The sequence below is a fragment of the Anguilla rostrata genome, chromosome 1, assembly GCF_018555375.3.
Source record: "Anguilla rostrata isolate EN2019 chromosome 1, ASM1855537v3, whole genome shotgun sequence".
NCBI lineage: Eukaryota > Metazoa > Chordata > Actinopteri > Anguilliformes > Anguillidae > Anguilla > Anguilla rostrata.
In genome coordinates this window covers 4,075,548-4,095,089 of record NC_057933.1, presented here as the reverse complement: position 1 = coordinate 4,095,089, position 19,542 = coordinate 4,075,548, and the positions used below count along the sequence as shown (strand labels likewise).

The 19,542-nt window shown below is 48.7% G+C and overlaps 1 protein-coding gene across 1 annotated transcript in view; it reads left to right on the top strand.

The window, feature by feature from the left end:
- Positions 1–19,542, top strand: part of LOC135234749 (mannosyl-oligosaccharide 1,2-alpha-mannosidase IA) — a 218,319-nt gene that overhangs the window by 144,063 nt on the left and 54,714 nt on the right. The window contains exon 4 of the mRNA XM_064299681.1: positions 1,753–1,833. Within this exon, the coding sequence (XP_064155751.1) occupies positions 1,753–1,833 (81 nt within the window). The remainder of the gene's footprint in view (positions 1–1,752; positions 1,834–19,542) is intronic.

The window sequence follows — 19,542 nt, the reverse complement described above, 5'->3', positions numbered from 1 at the left end:
GTCCAGTAACATTGTGAGAACATTTCATGTTAGCTGGGTCTCTCTCTCTCTCTCTCTCTCCCTCCCTCCCTCCCTCTCTCTCTCTCCCCCTTTGATTCCCATTGAAAACGGGGAGCCAAATTTTTTACCCAGATCCCTTTTTCAAATAAACCCCTGAAGATGAAAAGAAAAGATGGAAGAAAACAGAAAGCGGATGCATACTTACGAAAATAAATCAGGAGGAAAAAATAAAATAGAATAAAATAAAAACCCTGACGGCTGCGTCGATCGATAAGCTCTCTCTGGCTCTTAGCTCCTGGGGTAGCGGTCAGAGAGCGCCTGGAAGGAGGAGGCAGCGGCGGCATTATCTCTAAAAGCCCTCCGCGGCCCTTTTGACTTCCTGTTTGGGCTGCCTCCGGCTCCGGCCGGACTCCTGGCACCCAGACAACGAGCTACTTCCTGTTTCGGGAGTAAGACGATGCAAAACCCGCGAAGGTGCGCTGCGGCGTTATTATTAGCGCTAAATCTACTCCGGCTGAGCTTATGAGAGTCCGGCTGGGACCGCACGGACTTTGTTAGTGCTCACATTTCTCTTTCAGAGTTTTATTTTATGCTATTTTTTGCCAGAGTTTGCATATTGTCTGTGCGGGTTTCCTCCAGGTACTCTTGTTTCCTCCTACAGTTCAAAGACATGCCGGTCAGGCTAATTGGATTCTAATTCCCCCGTAGGTGTGAGTGTGTGTGAGCGTGTGAGTGTGTGAGTATGTGAGTGTGTGAGTGTGTGAGTGTGTGAGTGTGTGAGTGTGTGAGTGTGTGAGTGTGTGAGTGTGTGAGTGTGTGAGTGTGTGAGTGTGTGAGTGTGTGAGTGTGTGAGTGTATGAGTGTGTGAGTGTGTGAGTGTGTGAGTGTGTGAGTGTATGAGTGTATGAGTGTATGAGTGTGTGAGTGTATGAGTGTATGAGTGTGTGAGTGAGTGAGTGTGTGAGTGTATGAGTGGTGTGTGTCCCCTGCGATGGATTAGCAGGTTACCTGTCCAGGGTGTATTCCTGTCTCTCTCGCCCAGTGCATGCTGGGATAGGCTCCAGCCCCATCTCAGACCCTGACTAGGAATAAGCGGCTGAAGATGATGGATGGATTGACAAAAAATGTACACTAGGTTGCCGTGTGACTGTAAGGTGCAGTGCGCTCTATATGTGTAACCAGGGGGCTGCGGGTTTGAATCACAGGTGGGCACACTGCTGTGGTAAATTCGCTTTCAGACAGTGCAAAATCACTGAGTCGGCAGGCAGCTATACAGTAGGTTTCTGTGTGCATGTAGGGAGCACCTGTTGGCGAGGTTGCTATACTCTACATACAGTATAACCTGGAGGTTGTAGGTTCAAGTCCCAGATGGAGCACTGCTATCGTTTATTTGACAAACACTGCCGAATCCTCAGTAAATCTCTGGTTGAATAAACACATAAAAAGTAAAAATGTAAGACGCGGTTAAGATGTGGATAAGAAAGTCTCATAAATGTAAAAAAAATATATATATATATATATATATATATATATATATATATATTTGGCCCTGACTTATGTGACATCCTAATTTGGCAAGACCTGCTATGTGCCACTATCCTGTTATGTGCAATAACAGCTTGCAGTCAAGAAGAATGTATTTACATTTACATTTTTTTTTTAACCCGAAGCAGGACCCTGACAGCCTGGTGAAGTTACGGAGAAAACGTGATTCATTTCTAATGGCTTTTGATGTTTCTTTCTCACCCACAGAATGGGGAAGCGTCTCTTTTCGAAGTGAACATCCGTTACGTTGGCGGGCTTCTGTCAGCGTACTACCTGACAGGAGAGGAGGTAAGATTAATCGATATGAATTATTCCCCTGCTTCCGTCTGAATCAGCTTTTTTTAAAAATTTGTATTATTCCATTTTAGTTTTGCAGAAATGAGGCTGGTTTTTCTGGAAATGATGTATGGCACTGAAATAAATCCATCTCTCTCACACACACTTGCATGCACAAACACACACACACACACACACAAACACACATACACACAAGGCCGAACCAGCATCACAACCGCCCCCCCCCCCCCCGCCTTCAGTGCTAACAAGCTACAGGCTATGGGGCGAAAGGTAAAGGAGGAAGAGGATGGGGAGTAATTATACCCCTCCCCCCTCCCTCCCTCCCTCCCTCCCTCCCTCCTGCCCCCCCTCCCGACTGTGCGTTCTGGAAAAATGCCTCCAGCACAGAAAAAGTGGGGGTCGGGGTGGGGGGGGGGGCGAAATCCATAAAGCGGTGAAACAGATAGCGAGAGGGGGCTGCGGGCCGTACCTACCGTACCCGCCTCTGATCCCCTAAATGCTGAACGGGCGCAGATCTGAGGGCGGGGCTAATGGAAGCTGAAGTGCTTCTCCGGGACGTCCTCCAGCGGAGGGGAGAGGAGCGCGAGAGGGGACGCGCGCTGTCGGTTGCCGCAGAAACGCCGTTTTACTTCTTTTTTTCTTTTTTTTTTCTTTCCGTTTTCTCTTCTCTCCTCCTCCTTCTGTGACCGTTAAAAAATAAAATGAAAAAAATAACGACGGTCACAAACCTCTTTTGCCGCTTCCTGGGGACTACTTCAGGGGGAGTCCTCAGAGGGAATTAAACTCAGCTTGAGGGGAGGCTCTGAGTGACGCTGCGAGCGTCTGGCTGGAGAGCGTGCGTGCTGTACTGTACTGTACTGTACTGTACTGTACGGGCGGATTTTTCCGGTTCCTCCTCGTCGTCTTCTCGTCTTTCTCGAGCGCAGACGAAGGGGGCTTCCAGACGAGGCTCGTTTTCGATGGTCTGCGAAACCCAACCTGAAAGCTCTATGGCTGCTCCTGAGGGGGGGGGGGGGGCATAGACGGCTCCAGGTCCCCACGTGGCACCGTGTTGAGGATGTGTGCGGTTTTTTTCCCCACGCGGACAGACACTATTCTACTCACGCGGACCGGACCCACACGGCCGCACAAATGCACTGATTATAAATGAACCATCGGCTGCGAGTTTGTTTTTGTGATTCCACCCCCTTTTTAGTTATTAATGCAGATAATCGTGCACATGCTCACACACACACGCCCGCGCACACACATGCACACACACACGCACACGCCCGCCCGCCCACCATGAATCATGTGACTCGCACTTGCTCGTCCAGGTGTGATCCCTCTCCTGATGGAGCTCAATCTGTTTCTTTTCACTTCACTGATGACATGTCAGTGTTGTTTACTGAGCCCACATCCATCACGGCATGCCATGTGTGCGTGTGTGTGAATGTGTGTGTGTGTGCGTGTGTGTGTACAGTATGGGTTTGCATGTGTGTATGTATGTGTGAGTTTGACAGTGCGAGTGTACATGTGTGTGTCTGTGCGTGTGACACCCCCGCCCCCCCGCCCCCTCGCCCACCCCCCCACCCCCCCCCCGCGGCGGTTCGGCGCTAACAGCTGGGCGGTGAGGAGCAGCCCCGGCCCCCCGATCGGTCGGAGTCACGCGCGCGACACATAAATCAAACTCCCGCCGGCCACCGCCAATCCGCCCGGCACCTTCCACGGGCCGACGGCGGCTCCGCGTAACCGCCAAACGGGCGGGCGGGAATAATGGAGCCCCCCCCATCCCCCCTCCAACCCCCCCCCGTACTGAATAATGCATCCGGGCCTGTCCGCTGCTGCCGTACCTTTTTCTGACTGAAATGTTTATGTAGTGTTGATGCCTTTGCGTTTGGTTTTTGGGATTTTCAGTGTTTTGTTCGTGACGCGGGCTACTTGGCTTAGCACTGCGATCAGTTTTTACCCACTTTAAAGGGCCGCCTGGACCCGGTTCAAACACACCCTGCTGTCTGTGTTCAGACAGGTCTGGAGTGCAACCCAGACTGAGACCTCAGGCCACGGGGTCGAACACTAGAACAGGCTGATGTTAAGGATATGATATTTAAAGTCACCCACACTCACATACACACACACACACACACACACACTCATGCACCTTACACAAAACCCCAGCCTTGTGGGGACAGCCAGATAGGAGCAGCCACTTAGACACTGACACAGACCCAGCCTTGTGGGGACAGCCAGAGAGGAGCAGCCACTTAGGCCCTGACACAGACCCAGCCTTGTGGGGACAGCCAGAGAGGAGCAGCCACTTAGGAACTGACACAGACCCAGCCTTGTGGGGACAGCCAGAGAGGAGCAGCCACTTAGGCCCTGACACAAACCCAGCCTTGTGGGGACAGCCAGAGAGGAGCAGCCACTTAGGCACTGACACAAACCCAGCCTTGTGGGGACAGCCAGAGAGGAGCAGCCACTGAGGAACTGACACAAACCCAGCCTTGTGGGGACAGCCAGAGAGGAGCAGCCACTTAGGAACTGACACAAACCCAGCCTTGTGGGGACAGCCAGAGAGGAGCAGCCATTTAGGCACTGACACAGACCCAGCCTTGTGGGGACAGCCAGAGAGGAGCAGCCACTTAGGATTTGACACAAACCCAGCCTTGTGGGGACAGCCAGATAGGAGCAGCTACTTAGGATTTGACACAAACCCAGCCTTGTGGGGACAGCCAGAGAGGAGCAGCCATTTAGGCACTGACACAGTCCCAGCCTTGTGGGGACAGCCAGAGAGGAGCAGCCACTTAGGATTTGACACAAACCCAGCCTTGTGGGGACAGCCAGATAGGAGCAGCTACTTAGGATTTGACACAAACCCAGCCTTGTGGGGACAGCCAGATAGGAGCAGCCACTTAGAATCTGACACAAACCCAGCCTTGTGGGGACAGCTAGATAGGAGCAGGCGTAGTCCTCAGTTAGAGCTGTGGGGAGGGGGTACGCATGTCTGGCTACTTGTCTTAATTACCTCAACAATTAATATACCCGTTAAATGATTTTTTAATTGAATTTTTTTTTTTAACCAACAATCCATCACACGGGAGATCACACTTTCTCTGGCCCGAGTCCATCTGCGAGCTTCAGCGTCTGACAACAAAGCCTTCGCGTGATTCGCTGCACTTCTCATGCGGCTAATTGGCTGATTGAACGGCCCTTGGGACAGTTTGTTCCGGGGGGGGGGGGCACCCCGCCCCTCCCCTCCCCGATTTAAACTGGGACGGGGGCGAGGAAAGAGACAGATGCGTCAGGCGCTCTCGGTTGTCAGCTCCCCCCCCCCGAGTATGCGCTGTTCATTTTTTAATGTGTATATATTAAACATTAGACGTGCGTACACGCATGGATTTATATGCAAATAGGTGAGCTTGCGCACAGCGGGATTAACTGTTGCCAACCTGCTTGAGTCAGATGTTACTGCATTATGACAGTGGCTGCCTGGATAAAGCATTGGATAATGCAGTTTGCCCCGCCCTTCTACGGTTGAAATTCTCCCCTGTGATTGGTCAATGTGTGGCAATATAAATGCACCAGTTTCCTGTGTTTGGGTGAAGCGGAGCTGAAGGAAGTTGTTTCTCCACTCCTCAGTCTGTCCTTCCTGTTTTTTCCCCTCTGATGTAACTGAACTTTTTTTTCTGCTGTTTTAAATCTCTACTAACACTCGATTTGTTACTGTAACTTTGTTACTGTACATGTCATTTATTTTCCAAAACCTGAAACTGTCCCCCTCCCAAAAGCCAACATCTCCCCCCCCCCCTTGCCTCCCTAGCATCAGTGTTCATTCTGAGCTCCCTACCCCTTCCAGAGTGCGGAGGGTGTGGGGAAGGTCGCTTAAAAAAATTTAATTTTATTTATGACTTCTGGTCAGATTCATAGCGCCGGCTCAAACTCCGCCTCCCTGCAGGGGTTCAGGGATAGTGTTGCCGTGACGATGCCTCTGTTGTCTGTACGACGCGGAAGAGCAATTAAAATCCGTGGTGCCCTGCCCTTCAGTGAAAGAGATGCCGGGTGGCGGGGATGGGGATGGGGGGGGGTCATCTCGAAGAATCGCTCTCAAATTGCCCCTGCTGTGTCAAAAGGAACACGCGTGGGGAATGACTAAAGAGTGAAAGAAATTCAATCAGACTCGTGTGAAAATTGAAAACTGTGTGTGTGTGTGTGTGGGGGTGGGGGGGGGGGGTGGTGGGTTTGGCGGGAGACCAGGGAGAGAGGAGCGGAGTCACTGCCTCCAGTGGCCCAGAGCCGATTTGAGAGGTGCTGCAGTGTTTTATCCCCACTTTTCACTTCCTGTGCTGTTTACGGGGGGGGGGGGGGGCGTCACACTGGTGCACACTCTCCCTGCCCCCCCCACCCCTCCCTCGGGTCATAACCGTTAAATTCGTGAGGGCCCAAAGCCTCGCGCAAACATCAATTAATTCTGCGCTGCCTGCTGGGAAATCTCTCCGGCCGTCTCCCGCGACTCTCCTCCTCCGTTATTTACTTTTTCTGTTTCTGTTTCTTTCTTATCACGCCATCCCGCTTCTGCCTCTTATTGCGGTCTGATTTTCAGCCAAGCGAGACCACCACACCGCAATAAGGGGCAGGTGCCCCTCCCGAGAGCCGATTGGTTGATGACTTTCACTTCTGTATCTTTCCCCGGTTGCCCTCTCTTAGTATCTCTCTCTCTCTCTCTCTCTCTCTCTCTCTCTCTCTCTCTCTCTCTCTCTCTCTCTCTCTCTCTCTCTCTCTCTCTCTCTCTCTCTCTCTCTCTCTCTCTCTCTCTCTCTCTCTCTGTCTCTTTCTCGCCTTTTTGTGTGTCCTGAGTAACTCTTGTGGCCCCTCCTTAGGAAACCCATCAGCCTCCCGCTGCGGACTTCCTGTCCGGGGAGCGAAGGTGGCGGGGGTGCGGGGTGGGGGTGAACATTTTCTGCTCTGTGATTGTGTTTTTGGGGACGGGCGGGTTTGATGGATCACTGTTGCACTGCGTGCGGAGTATAGACTCATATTCCAACGGAGGCGGAGACACTCGTCTCCTGGGATGGCGGAAAGGAAAGGGGAATAGCGTGGTTTAAGAGAGCTGAGAGGGAAGGGGTATGGGGGACCATGGGGGGGGGGGGGCTCTTTATTTAGAAGCGGCCAGTGATCACGGCCACAGACTTTGGGGAAAAAAAGCACCACGACTCCTGGAATATCGGATTCTATTGCTGATGTAACAATCATTACTGGGGAGTTCTAGAACACTGGAGAACAATGCAGTTCTAGAACACTGAAAAAAACATTGCAAAAAAACCTATTCTTCAAAGGGTTAATTAGCTGAACCTTTTATTTGTGCTGACTTTTTGAATAAAGCAGTTAAGCTGCAGCTGCACACTGCACGCGTGTCCTCGTCCTGAAAGTGTTTTACCCCGGTCGGGTACAGGAGTGAGCCAGCGCTGGGTTATAGGGTTATGCAGAGTAAGTGGCTGGCGTTAAGACCAGCGTACACACACACCGGCCCTGCAGGACTGCAGTTAGGGACTCGCCTCTCCTGCAGCCGCTCAGGGGTTTTGAATGGAGCACTGGAGTGCTGGAACTTGCCAGCAGTCTCCAGCAGACTCTGCGGGCCCCGCAGGGTCTCAGTTTGAGATCCCTGTCGTGCAGCTCATCAACAGATGCTGCTCTGAGGAGAGTGTCCAAGGACTAGCGCCCTCTGGTGGAGGGCATGCTGTACATACCATACACAACTGAGCACGTTCCAACTAGGTGATCCCCAAATAACCGAAGTGAGACCTGTTTATGCAGGTCAATCAGGCGGGCCAGAGAAACAGACTGGGAAGACTTGAGTCAGAACAAACTGTTCTTAAGGGTGATGAAATATGAAAAAAATAAAAATAAATTAGGGAGAATGAGCCAAATGACAGCCAAGTGTGAAAAATGACTCACTAAAGATCTCCCTCTTAGCGTTGACAGGTCTGAGCCTCCGTCAAGTCAGAGCACGCGGCACAAAAATATGACTTTAATTTGCCTGCGAGCGTTCGACTCACCCGCCCAAACAATTGCAACACTTAATGCGCGTCTGTATATCTTCTTATTTAGGCAATTAATCCGGTCTTAACCGGCAGTTCAGCCGGAGTTCTTATGCCAGTTAACCTCATGCCGTACAAATATGCGTTATTATGTTCGATGGAAGAAACACGACTAATGAAGAGAAGCCAGCACTCAGTTACAAAACATTTCTATTTTTTTTTTTAATACTATTTTTATTATTTACATTGAACTGCTGCTAATCTTTTTTTTGGCCAGGCCTTTCTTTCCTTTTGAAGGGGTGCGATGGATGCATTACAGGTTACGGTGGTTTAGCGTTTAGCCAGACGTAGGGAAAGGAGTGCTTAAGTTTCCGCTCGCATTTAAGGGCACGGCGGGTCAGATATCTTTAGCGGATCCGGTATCCGTGACGATGACAGCGCATCGCTGACAGCTGTCAGCATTCGTGCTGTGTTTTGATATTTACGTCCATCAGGGACGATCGGCGCACCGTCTCTTTGTTCCAAAGCTCTCCAGCTCTTACGTGATGACTTTTGAGTGGCTACTTTATTGATTTTGAGTTAGAAAATAAAAAAAGATTGGTTTCATTTGATGGAGTTCTTTTTCTCCATTGCTGCTTACGAGCAGAGCTTTGTTCACTTTTCACACTACACACATGCCTTCGGTTTCAAAAGCAAAAAGAAACATCTGAAAACATAAGCTTCTCAAAATTTCGTCAAAATGTCCCCTGTATTTTTATTTTTTATTGGCTTTTAAAGAAAATTTACACACACGTCATGTATTTATTAATATTATTTTGTGATTAGAATTAAAAAAAAAATTTTTTTTTTAAACTTGTACAGAAATCCCACTGTCTGTCACCTTTGTGATTAACTGTCGCGTTCCTCAGAAAAGCAGCAGTTCCGATTTCCTTGTCTCCGTGATCGAGGAATTCTGGCTGCCTCAGTACGAGAATTACAATCGATTCAGGCAGAGCCCAGTAATTTGGCTGTTTGAAGAAAACAAAAGACTTTCGGCAGCGGAGAAAAAACTCTTCTGTTGTTTAGCGGTTTAGATCTCCTTCGGGAAATTACATTTCCTTAAAGATCATGGTAATTCATAAGTAATCACACAGTAAGCTCCAGCACTGTTTATTTGATTTGGCTGTAGTTTAAGAAAGCTCTACACTGATTTGTAGTGATTAAGACATTTAAAGCAAAGCTCTGTACATGAATGGCATTAGAGTGATGCTTACTAAATTGACAGTTATATGTGTAATTATGAAAGAACGTGAACCTGGTTTCTGCCGTTTCCCAGCACTTCATTATCAATATAACTGACAGTTTTACAGCAGTTGATTAGTACACAGTTAACTAACCTGCGGGGGGGATTTCACAAAGCAGGATTTACTGAGTTAGCTGGATTACTGCGCTGAGTAAAACCCAGAACAGCTCTTTTTTACAGATTCGAGAGGGTTCCGGGTTTTACTCAGCGCAGTTATCCAGCTGACCCAGTAAATCCTGCTTCCTGAAACAGCACCTTGGTCACCTGGGTCTGAACTGGTTTTGTATTTTAAAATAAAAAAGCAAAAATGCCTTCTGCAGCTCGCCCAAGATACAGCTCTTGGGTGGCGCTCCCGTGTAGTTCCGATGCCTTATGGGGAACAGGTTATTATGCCGAATCGGGGCTGAATTCTTAAGCGCTAGCTGTGGTTCTCGTGTGATACGCGTTGATCTCTGTAGCGTTCCGTGTGTTCTCTTCCTCTGAGGCGCGTCTTATCGGAGCGGACGGGAGACAGGGATTGGCTGGGGGGAGCCGCGGGAAGACGACGTAGCGTAGCGCTAACAACCGGAAACACGGGGCTTTTGTTGCGCTCGCGTCTCTAATTCCTGATGAATATTTTACTGGGTTCTGCATTATTCATTATCTCACTCACTCTCTCTCTCTATCTCTCTCTCTCTTTCTCACACACACACACACACTCTCTCTATCTCTCACGCACACGCACACTCTCTTGATTTCTCTCTATCTGTATTTTTCTTTTATTCCATTTTTTATACTTGGCTTTTTTTTTTTTTTAAGTCTTTTAAGTCTCGTTTTCCTCTGTGATCTTCAAGGGAGCTCCGTAGGCCAACTGGCACCCTGTGCTAATTGGACAACTGGCTTTTTCATAATTTTTTTGTTTTTTTTTAATCGTGATCTGTGGTGGGCTGCAACCCAAACTCAGCCCTCGGGAAGATCAAACTCCTTAATCTTCTATCTCCTGATCTCCTGATATTCAGCACCTGTGCTTTTCCTGTTGTTTCCTTTTCCTGGGGGGGGGGGGGGGGTTCCATTGCTGTGGGCTGTTGCCACACTGTGGACGGTCCTTGCTAAACCACGCCCCTTTATGAATATTACTGAGGAGCCGGCCAATCAGAGCCCTTTAACCTTAAACAATGACAGTTGGTCCGTTTTTTTTTTTGGTGTTAAAGCTGTATGTGGCTACAGGCCCTCGGTGCTAGCTTCAGCGCTAGTTACAGACGCTCCACTGCTGAGGTTTTTTTTTAATTTAGTTTTTTTTCTGACAGTCCCTTTGACCCGCTCCCCCGCGGCTCGGCGAATCGACTCTGGCAGATCATTATGTGAGAGTTAATGGACTCTGCCTGCTGAGATCCGGCGCCGGTCCCTGTCCCCTCCTTCGGCGCGGGTTTACTGTCGCCGTTCGTTTCGGGGGCTTCATTAAAGGCTGTCCCGCCCGACTGCCTGTTCTCCTTCTCTTCCTCATTCTGTCCGTCCTCTTCTTTCCTCATGCGGATTTTTTAAAATTTCTTCTCGGTGGTCGTAGAGACCTCATCAGGGCTGTGGCGCTTGTGGTGCTGTCATCGTCTGAGTCGTGGGGGGTGGGGGGGTGGGGTAGGGGGTGTGAGGAAGTATCACTCCAGGGGCTCGTCCGCTCATTAAAAGCATTGCCCAAATTCGGTCCTGTTCTCCCCTCCGCCCCGTTTATCTGTAGCTTGTCTTCATTTGCTGTCTCATTCTGGAGAAACAAATTGCGATGGGCCTGTGGGGACAGAGAGACAGGGAAGCTCGGTCACGATGTAATCAGCACATTATTTAAGCTGTGCTGCGCTGGGGTATCTTAGTGCAGCTGGACTTGTGATTGGTTAGCCGTGGGAACCAATCGCAGCAGTGCTGTTTTTTTTTTTGTTGCCCCAAAGTCCACTCAAGTTATAATAACTGGGAGAACAACCATCGGCACGAACTGAATGGAGCCACGATAAAAACAGAAAAACCAAGTCACTGACCGAACCAAAATGCAACGTTAAAAAAAACGTTAAGTTAACATTAAAATTTTAATTACGCTTTAAAGAAGAGCATGCATCATACATAGTCGTAAAAGTGGATGTTGAGCTTTGCAAGGCAGTGTGGGGGGTGGGGGGGGGGGGCGTCAGGGGTTAAAGCTGAGGCCTACCGAGGACTTCGGTCATAATCGCAGAAATTATAGATATCGTCCCTCGCAGCTGTTGTACAATACCGTGCATTCGACCCGAGGAGTCACTCTTGTGTGATTAGCCAAAAACAATTCCACCGAATTAACCTCTGAGTGATGTTACAGGCAGTCTTAGGCCCGTCCTGAAGGAGACTGCACCCCCCCCCCCCTATGGTAGACTGCCCCCCCCCCCCCACTGCCAGTCAGTGGCGCCAGGCGGCCTCTTTAGCTGTACGAGCTACTCAAAGCGAAACAAATCAATATTCACTGATGTAGCGAAAATCCAGTCGGACTGATAACGCGACCGCGTGGAAATTATACACGCATTTCGAAAACGACTCTCGAGACCATCTCGGGCATCATCATAAAAGATCCTCTTCTCTTGCTGAACTCGTAGGAGAGAGAGAGAGAGAGAGAGAGAGAGAGAGAGAGAGAGAAATCACGGAGGTTATCTGCCATAACTCTGTGCGCCGCTGCTTTGAACAGAATTCATTGGCGAGAGAAAGCCATCGCAATATATGGTCATATTGCAGTTATCTCATATATTCCAAAACCAATTAGGTAGTAAGTTTTTTTTTTTTTACTGCTGCAGTGAACCCCTTGTGATGCGCGCTCGCTCTCTCTCTCTCTCTCCCTCTCTCTCTCTCTCTCTCTCTCTCTCTCTCTCTCTCTCTCTCTCTCTGTGGCAGTACTGGGAATAAATAACAGAAACATCCATTAAAAAAAAAAAAAATAGATGTCTTGCATCTAGAATTGTTTTGGAACTTGTTTATTGGTCAAAGGGGTTCACATTTGGTTATTGATTGCCAGATGGAATTTGTCCAAGATCAATGAGCTTGGGGAACTGGGGAGGATGCTTGGGGGAGAGGGGGGGTGGCAGACGGTCTCCCTATCCCAGGATGCACTGCTCTGAGGATAATTTCTTACCTGAGGGAGCTCAGGAGAATGCTGGGATAATGCTGCAAACTGTTAACAATTTGGACCAATCAAATAGTGCCAGCCCTTCCATGACAGAATGCAGTGATTCGCCAAGTCAGTGACAGGAACAGATAGCTCTGCCCCTTTTTGTTTCTTCCCATTCTCCTACGCCCAGAGCGTACCATAGTTTTACTTTTTTTTTTTTGTTGCATTTTTGTAAGGATTCCACCTCCTCTCTCCCAGCTCTGGGCACCAGAGTACATCACATGGCCCATCTGGGCCACTAATTAAGAATTAAAAAGATTAATTATAATAAATACTAAACTAAATAATAACTAAATAAATAGCACCAAAAAAAGGAAGAGGCCTTTCAGTAATGCTGGGCCCCCTGCCTGCTGGGCCCCCTGCCAACACGTCTCCGTTTCTTCAGAGAGGGCCCTCTACCTGCGCCTCCCCTTGTGTGTGTGTGTGTGTGCGAGTGTGCGTGCGTGTGTGTGTGTGCGACGGAATCCGGGAGCTTCAGTGGAATTGAGGAGCTTGTGAATTTGCATATCCCCCGTAAATCCCCCCCCCCCCCCCCCCCACTCCATCCCCTTGACTAGCTCCACAATGTCCGCTCGGACCTGCCGCCTGTTTTCAGCTGTCAGTTAGCGATAGCGCTCTGGAGCGAGTGGATGAGCTCTAATTGCGCTTCACGTTCTTGTTGGAATAGCCGAAGAGCTCTCAGAAATCACCGTGTTTTTTTTTTAACGAGTGTTATTTTGGGCCTCGGAAAATCGGGAAGTACAAGCGTTTGGCGCAAATGAACTAGCGTGCGCTCGTCAACGAGCTCCAAATGGGATTTTTGGGGGGTCCTTCATGATAACAGCTGTGGTTTTTTCTTTTTTGTTGTTGTTGTTTTTTACGCGATGGATAATGGCGTGTGTGTGCTCTGCGGCTTGTGCTTCTGCTGGCGCAAACATCCTAACAAGCCTAACTACCCCACCAACGTCATTCAGCTAACAGGGGGGAAGGTAAAAAGATGGCCGAGAGAGAGAGAAAGAGGAGGGGAGAGAGAATGAAAGAAAGTGGAGGGTAGAGAGAGAGAGAGAGAGAGAGAGAGAAATCCAAAATCCGCACTGGTGTTTAAAATAAATCCCTTTTCATGGTCAAAAGCCAGATCCATTATTTTTGTTGTGGTGAGTAAAAAAGTGGGGGGAGAGTAAAAGTGTGGAGCATTCAGGCAAGTCTAAGAGGGGTTCTTTATCCCTGACGGCATGTTTCACTGTCCTCCCAAAACATTGGGTGAATAAGCGGGGGGGTTAACAAAGAGCCTTATACGTAAAGAAAGCCATACATGACAATTTGCTGGCACAGATAATATTGCTCAAAAAACGAAAGCTAAGGCATAACAATCTGGGTTGAATGCGGTGTTCTCGAAAGACGTTGCGGAAGCAGTTTGGGAAAGTTTTGCATGAGGGAGAAGTTTTTATTTTTATTTTTATTTTTATTTTTTTTCCATAATGCGACAGAGTCCCTCTAGGTCACACTATTCCCTGGGCCTTTGTAAAATGCAGCAAAAAAGCATTTCCTCATATTCAATTAGGATGTAATCGACTGCTTTATGCCTGATCTGCAGTGGCTATCAATTTCATGCGGAAAAGGAACTTTTTATTTGCCTTGCATGTTCGAGGGGCTGGTTTTATGATAATTAGCTAATAAATAAATAAAATAAAATGAGAGGATAAATACGGTTTTGTTTTTGCGGTTCAGGGGAATTGCAAATGAGTTCTTTTTATTTCTGGGTACCTCTGGGGGGTTCACATCTGTGTGGATATCAGGCCAAATGAGTGACTTCACTAACCAGACCTCCTGGTTTCACCTGCTTTTGTGGCATCCAGCAGCACACACACACACACACACATACACATACACACACCCCCTCGCGCACCCACACACACATACACACACCCCCTCATGCACACACACACACATGCACACAGCCCCTTGCGCACACACACACACACACACAGACACACACACATACTCACACACAGAACCACCCCCTCACACACACACACACACATACACACACACACAGCCACCTCACACACACACACACACTTGCACGCACACACAACACCTGAATGCAGGGCTTACTTTTACTGTACACAAACTAAGCTCCTGTTAATAGGCAGACGTGTAAGAAGCGAGGAATACACAGTCCACCCGTGGCTTGGAGCTCGCAACAATGACACGACCGTCGGCCCGTCGCTACCTAACACACACCTAACAGCACACACCGCAACGCAACAGCGCACGCTAACATGCTCCTACTGTAACCGCAATGCTAAGAGGACCGTTAACAGGCGAGCTAGAAAACGGCGCTAGGCAAAACAGTCCCGTACGTTATGGCCAGGGAGCATGAACGAGCGCTGCGCACAGCCGCTAACGCTAAACAGCCGCTAACGCTAGATAGCCGCTGATGCAAAACAGCCGCTAACGCTAAAGAGCCGCTGATGCTAAATAGCCGCTAACGCAAAACAGCCGCTAACGCAAAACAGCCGCTAACGCTAAAGAGCCGCTGACGCTAAACAGCCGCTAACGCAAAACAGCCGCTAATGCTAAATAGCCGCTGACGCTAAACAGCCGCTAACGCTAAACAGCCGCCAACCACTTTTACGTGTTGCTGCTTTTCGCCGCGAGCCCCAGACTTTGGCGGTAGGTCTCCGGGAGACTCTGGTTACGGAGCTGCGGAGCCGTTTAACGGGTCTGCGTAAGTGGGAGCGCCCGCAGCCTCACGCTGGCCTCTGACTTTGTGACAAATCGCTGTCCAATCACGGCGCTGGACTTGATCAGCACCAGGGTCGGAAACTTAGGAAAACGAATTTGGTGCCGGTGGTGGGCTGGTTGAACCCAAATGGGAACGAAAACAGCCAAATTGCCAATGCAGTGATGGGGACAGTGTACTGTAGGAGGTTGCTGTCATTCTGTCCTGGAAATAAACCACTCCACGTTTATTAAGGATCACTTGGTGGCATGAAGCATGGAGAGATATACACAATACATCAGTTTAGTGCTTCTCTGAAGAAAAGTCAACTGGCTTTCTGGTTAAACGTTCTGCATTCACACGAGTGTCTTAGTCACATACACTACATGGGCAAAAAATGTGGACACTTGACATTCAACATCTCATCTAAAATAATGGGCATGAATGTGAAGTTGGTCCACCCTTTGCTGCTATAACAACCTTTACTTTTCTGGGAAGGCTTTTATACTAGATGTTGCAGAATTTCAGCAGGGATTTACTTCCATGCGGCCAGTAGAGCATTAGTGAGGTCGGGTACTGATTAGGCCTGGCTCGCAGTTGGTTTTCAGTTGAGCTCAAAGGTGTTGGATGAGGTGGAGGTCAGGGCTCTGTGCAGGCCTGTCAAATTCTTCCACACTGTGCTGCACAAAACCATTTCCATATGGACCTCGCTGTGTGCCTGGGGGCATTGTCAAGCAAACTGGAAAAGGGCCTTCCCAAAGATTTTATGGAAGCACATAATGTGACTGTATGCTGTAGCATTAAGATTTGCCTTCACTGGAATGGGCCTCGCCCAAACTATGAAAAACAGCCCCAGACCAAAGGGTTGTCCAGTTACTTTTAGTCACATGGTGTACTTGTTCTTCTACTCCCCGCTGAATCTCAGCTCTGAGCAAATCATCTTTGTCTTACAGCTCGGCAAAACACCTTTATTTAACTGCTGACAAACAAACAAACACACGTAGACGTGTAACTGCTTAAGAACGATCCCTTTTAGCGTTAAACAGTCTTCCACACGTTTCACCGCGGCCCTGACTTTGATCAGCGAAGATCCAACGGCACTTTTTGACAGTTGGGACCTTAACCCCGGAGTCCTGGGGGAATTTCCTCCAGGAACGCCGGCTCTCCACATCTGGCTTCCGTCTGGCCGTCGTGCCGCGTCTGATTGGCTGCAGCCTCGCGAATGCGTGCAGCCTCTTTGATCCTCCGCGTCACGGTCATCGCTGCACAAAGAGAACCTGGGTTCTAAGGCTGACCTCCCCGGTTAAAAAAAAAAAGAAATCTGCTTTGTCTTCTGTAGTTTTGTAATAAAGAGGACTCCTGAGATTCATGGAGCATGCAAAAATGTTGAACAAATGCTTGTTGACCTGAAGTTCCAGATAGCTCATTGATTCAGTAGACACTGACTTTTTCGGACACCGAGTCCTTCATCAGAGCAGTAAGAGTGGATTAGAAGCAGATGATGACCTTCAGTGTGTACTTATTGTACGTCGCTTTGGATAAAAGAGTCTGCCAAATGAGTGAAATGTAATGTGAGCTAAAGCACCCTGTAGGTGTTAGGCAGTAAAAGGGTCTCTTTTTAAATTATTTCTCTTTCACTTCACCAAGTAGGTCATCTGAGAGCTATCGGATTTTCCTTCTGAGGTAACAACCCGGGGAATCGATGTGAGTCGAAAATACAAGGGACAGCGCAGCCAATCAGATATTGGGGCTGACTGGGTGGCCGGGGTAGAGAGCCGGTTTTTGTTTGGGAATTTTGGCCAGACACCGGCGTGGACACACCTCTCCTCCTTTTGAAAGGGTGTTCTGGGGCTGCTGAGCGAAGGTTTAAATCATCTTACAGCTCCAGATGTTGCACATGTGTGTATCGTCTGATTGTTCTTCCAAAAATGTCATGATGTAAAATAGCCATGAAAATGAATGGAAACGTTCACGCAGTCTGTGCTGAGCGTGCTCAGTTTGAATCGGAAGTGTTAGGCTTGCTGCGTCAGGCATTTGCCTGCGGGGGGCTCTCTCACTGCACACGTCTGTCAGTGGTGAGTCGCCGCCCCCTGGAGCTGTTAGAGCAATGCGATTGGTTCCCTCGGCTGGCGGTCTGTAGCCGAGGGAGCCAATCGCATCCTCTTATCCAGGATGCTGGAGGGCTGGAGGGCTGAAACAGGGCTGGAGCCTCTGTTTCATTGCGTAACGAGGGTTATTGAATTCTAGGAATTATTTGATTTGCCTACGCTAGAAAGTAGCCATTAACCCCCCCCCCCCCCCCACCCTCCCTCCCCCCTGCTCCAGGCTACACAGATCAATACATGGAAGGCTTCTGTCTTTCCCTCTTGTGAGGAGGCTATACCCCCTTCCCCTTTCCCATTTGATTGACACCTGCCCTAGCTCTGCCCCTCCCCCCCCGTACTGGGCAGGGTGCCCACGTGTTGTCCCCTCCTCTGTCTAAACACGGGCGTGTGTGGGGCGATCCATCACTCCATTAGTGGCCGGAGGGAGCCCACTGATTGGGCCTGCTCAGCCTTGATGCGCTGCCATGACGACCCCTCTCAGCCTCCCTCCCTTCCCCGGGGGTGATGGATGGTTCCGGAACGCGGCGACGTGTCTCTGGAAGCCCCGCCCGCCAGGCTGGCGTCCCGTCCGGCGGGGTAGCGGGGGAAAAGCCGCCGGGCGTCCTCTAGGAACGATCCCGTCTCCGCACTCACCCACGCTTTCTCGGGCTTTAGGTTAATTTTTCACAGTTTGAAGTTAATCTTCTGAGCATGTTTGGCTCTGGCTCAGCGTAGACAAGTTTGTTTCGGCGCTCTAGTGATGCTGTGTCTTTACTTTGCTGGTCTGGGAATGCTGGTACTGCTGTGGTGTACAGTAACCAGGGAAACGTGCTTATGTGGTGTACAGTAACCAGGGCAACGTGCTTATGTGGTGTACAGTAACCAGGGGAACGTGCTTATGTGGTGTACAGTAACCAGGGAAACGTGCTTATGTGGTGTACAGTAACCAGGGAAACGTGCTTATGTGGTGTACAGTAACCAGGGAAACGTGCTTATGTGGTGTACAGTAACCAGGGCAACATGCTTATGTGATGTACAGTAACCAGGGAAACGTGCTTATGTGGTGTACAGTAACCAGGGAAACATGCTTATGTGGTGTACAGTAACCAGGGAAACGTGCTTATGTGGTGTACAGTAACCAGGGAAACGTGCTTGTGTTCCTATACTGTAAGTGACTCTGGATTAGAGTGTCAGCCTGGCAAGTGTAATGCGATGTAATGGTCGGAGTGCTGGTCTCTCAGTCTCCTGAGGGTTGCAGGTTCAAATCCCTCACGGGGGATCCTAGGCCACTCCGAACTTAGCCGCGTCAGGAAAATAAAAACCTTTGCATAATTCAATATCTGTGAGTGTTTTGTCTCCCTCCTCGAGAGTTACTGTTGCTCGTAACTCTGATTTATGCTCCTTGTCTTCTCCTTGTAAGTCTGGATACGAGCGTCTGCCAAATGACGATAATGTGTGATGTTCAATAAAAATACTTACATTACATGTGGAGCAGACACCGCTAGAGTTAGAGATATGCAAAGTTACAGTCAGATAAGTGCCATTGTCAAGGTGCATGCACTGAAAAAAAATGTTTCAGTGGTAAGTTTAAACTTTTTATTTCTATTTGTTACACCTACATATTTTTTTAAAAATAGTTTCTCAACTGAAAAATGTATTGGTTAATTTGAATGAATGAACCTTTGGGTTCATTTGAATGAATCACACTGTTTGGTGTGATCATGGTATGAAGATCGGAACAGGCAGTCATAGCTTGGTATATCAGTGTGAGTGAATTGAACTACTACTACTACCACTATTATTGCTGTCTAATTACAATGATGTCATGTAGATGACGTCATTACATTTCATTACATTCCGTGCGCATGCAGAAATGCGTTCATGTGAAATATTTCACACGAATTGCAATATAATATGAGGTGAAATGGGTTCATGTTAAATCAAACATAATGTATAGTATTCCATTAAGGCATGTCGAATATTATCAAAAGTGAAAGCACTGATAAAAAGCCTTATTTCAAGCTCATCTAATTTCATTAAAAGTGATGGCGACCAATAAAGCCCCCCGTTTCCGTTCAGCCAAGGAGAAACACGGGATTCTTGAAGTGATGAAGGCTGGATTTGAAGAGAAATCAAATGTGAAAACTGGGAGCTTTAATTAAGTGCGAGCTCTGTTACAGAAGAATATTCCGGCGATCGTCCCTTTGCGATCCGGGTTCTGCTCTCCGGAGACTCTGGAGGTCGTCCGGCTGTCGGTTGGATGACAGCTGTCAATCAACGGCGTGGGCGTGACTATTTTTAGAGCGCAGCAGAGGTCATTTGAATGATGCAGTCAAAGGTGATTGGATAATTGTCAGCCATTAAGCTCTCAGTGGATGGCGTGTTTTGATTGGCTCCCCGCGGAGGGTGTCGAGAGTCGACCGCACGAAAAACTCAAGGGAACCCTACCTGTACATGCGGTCATT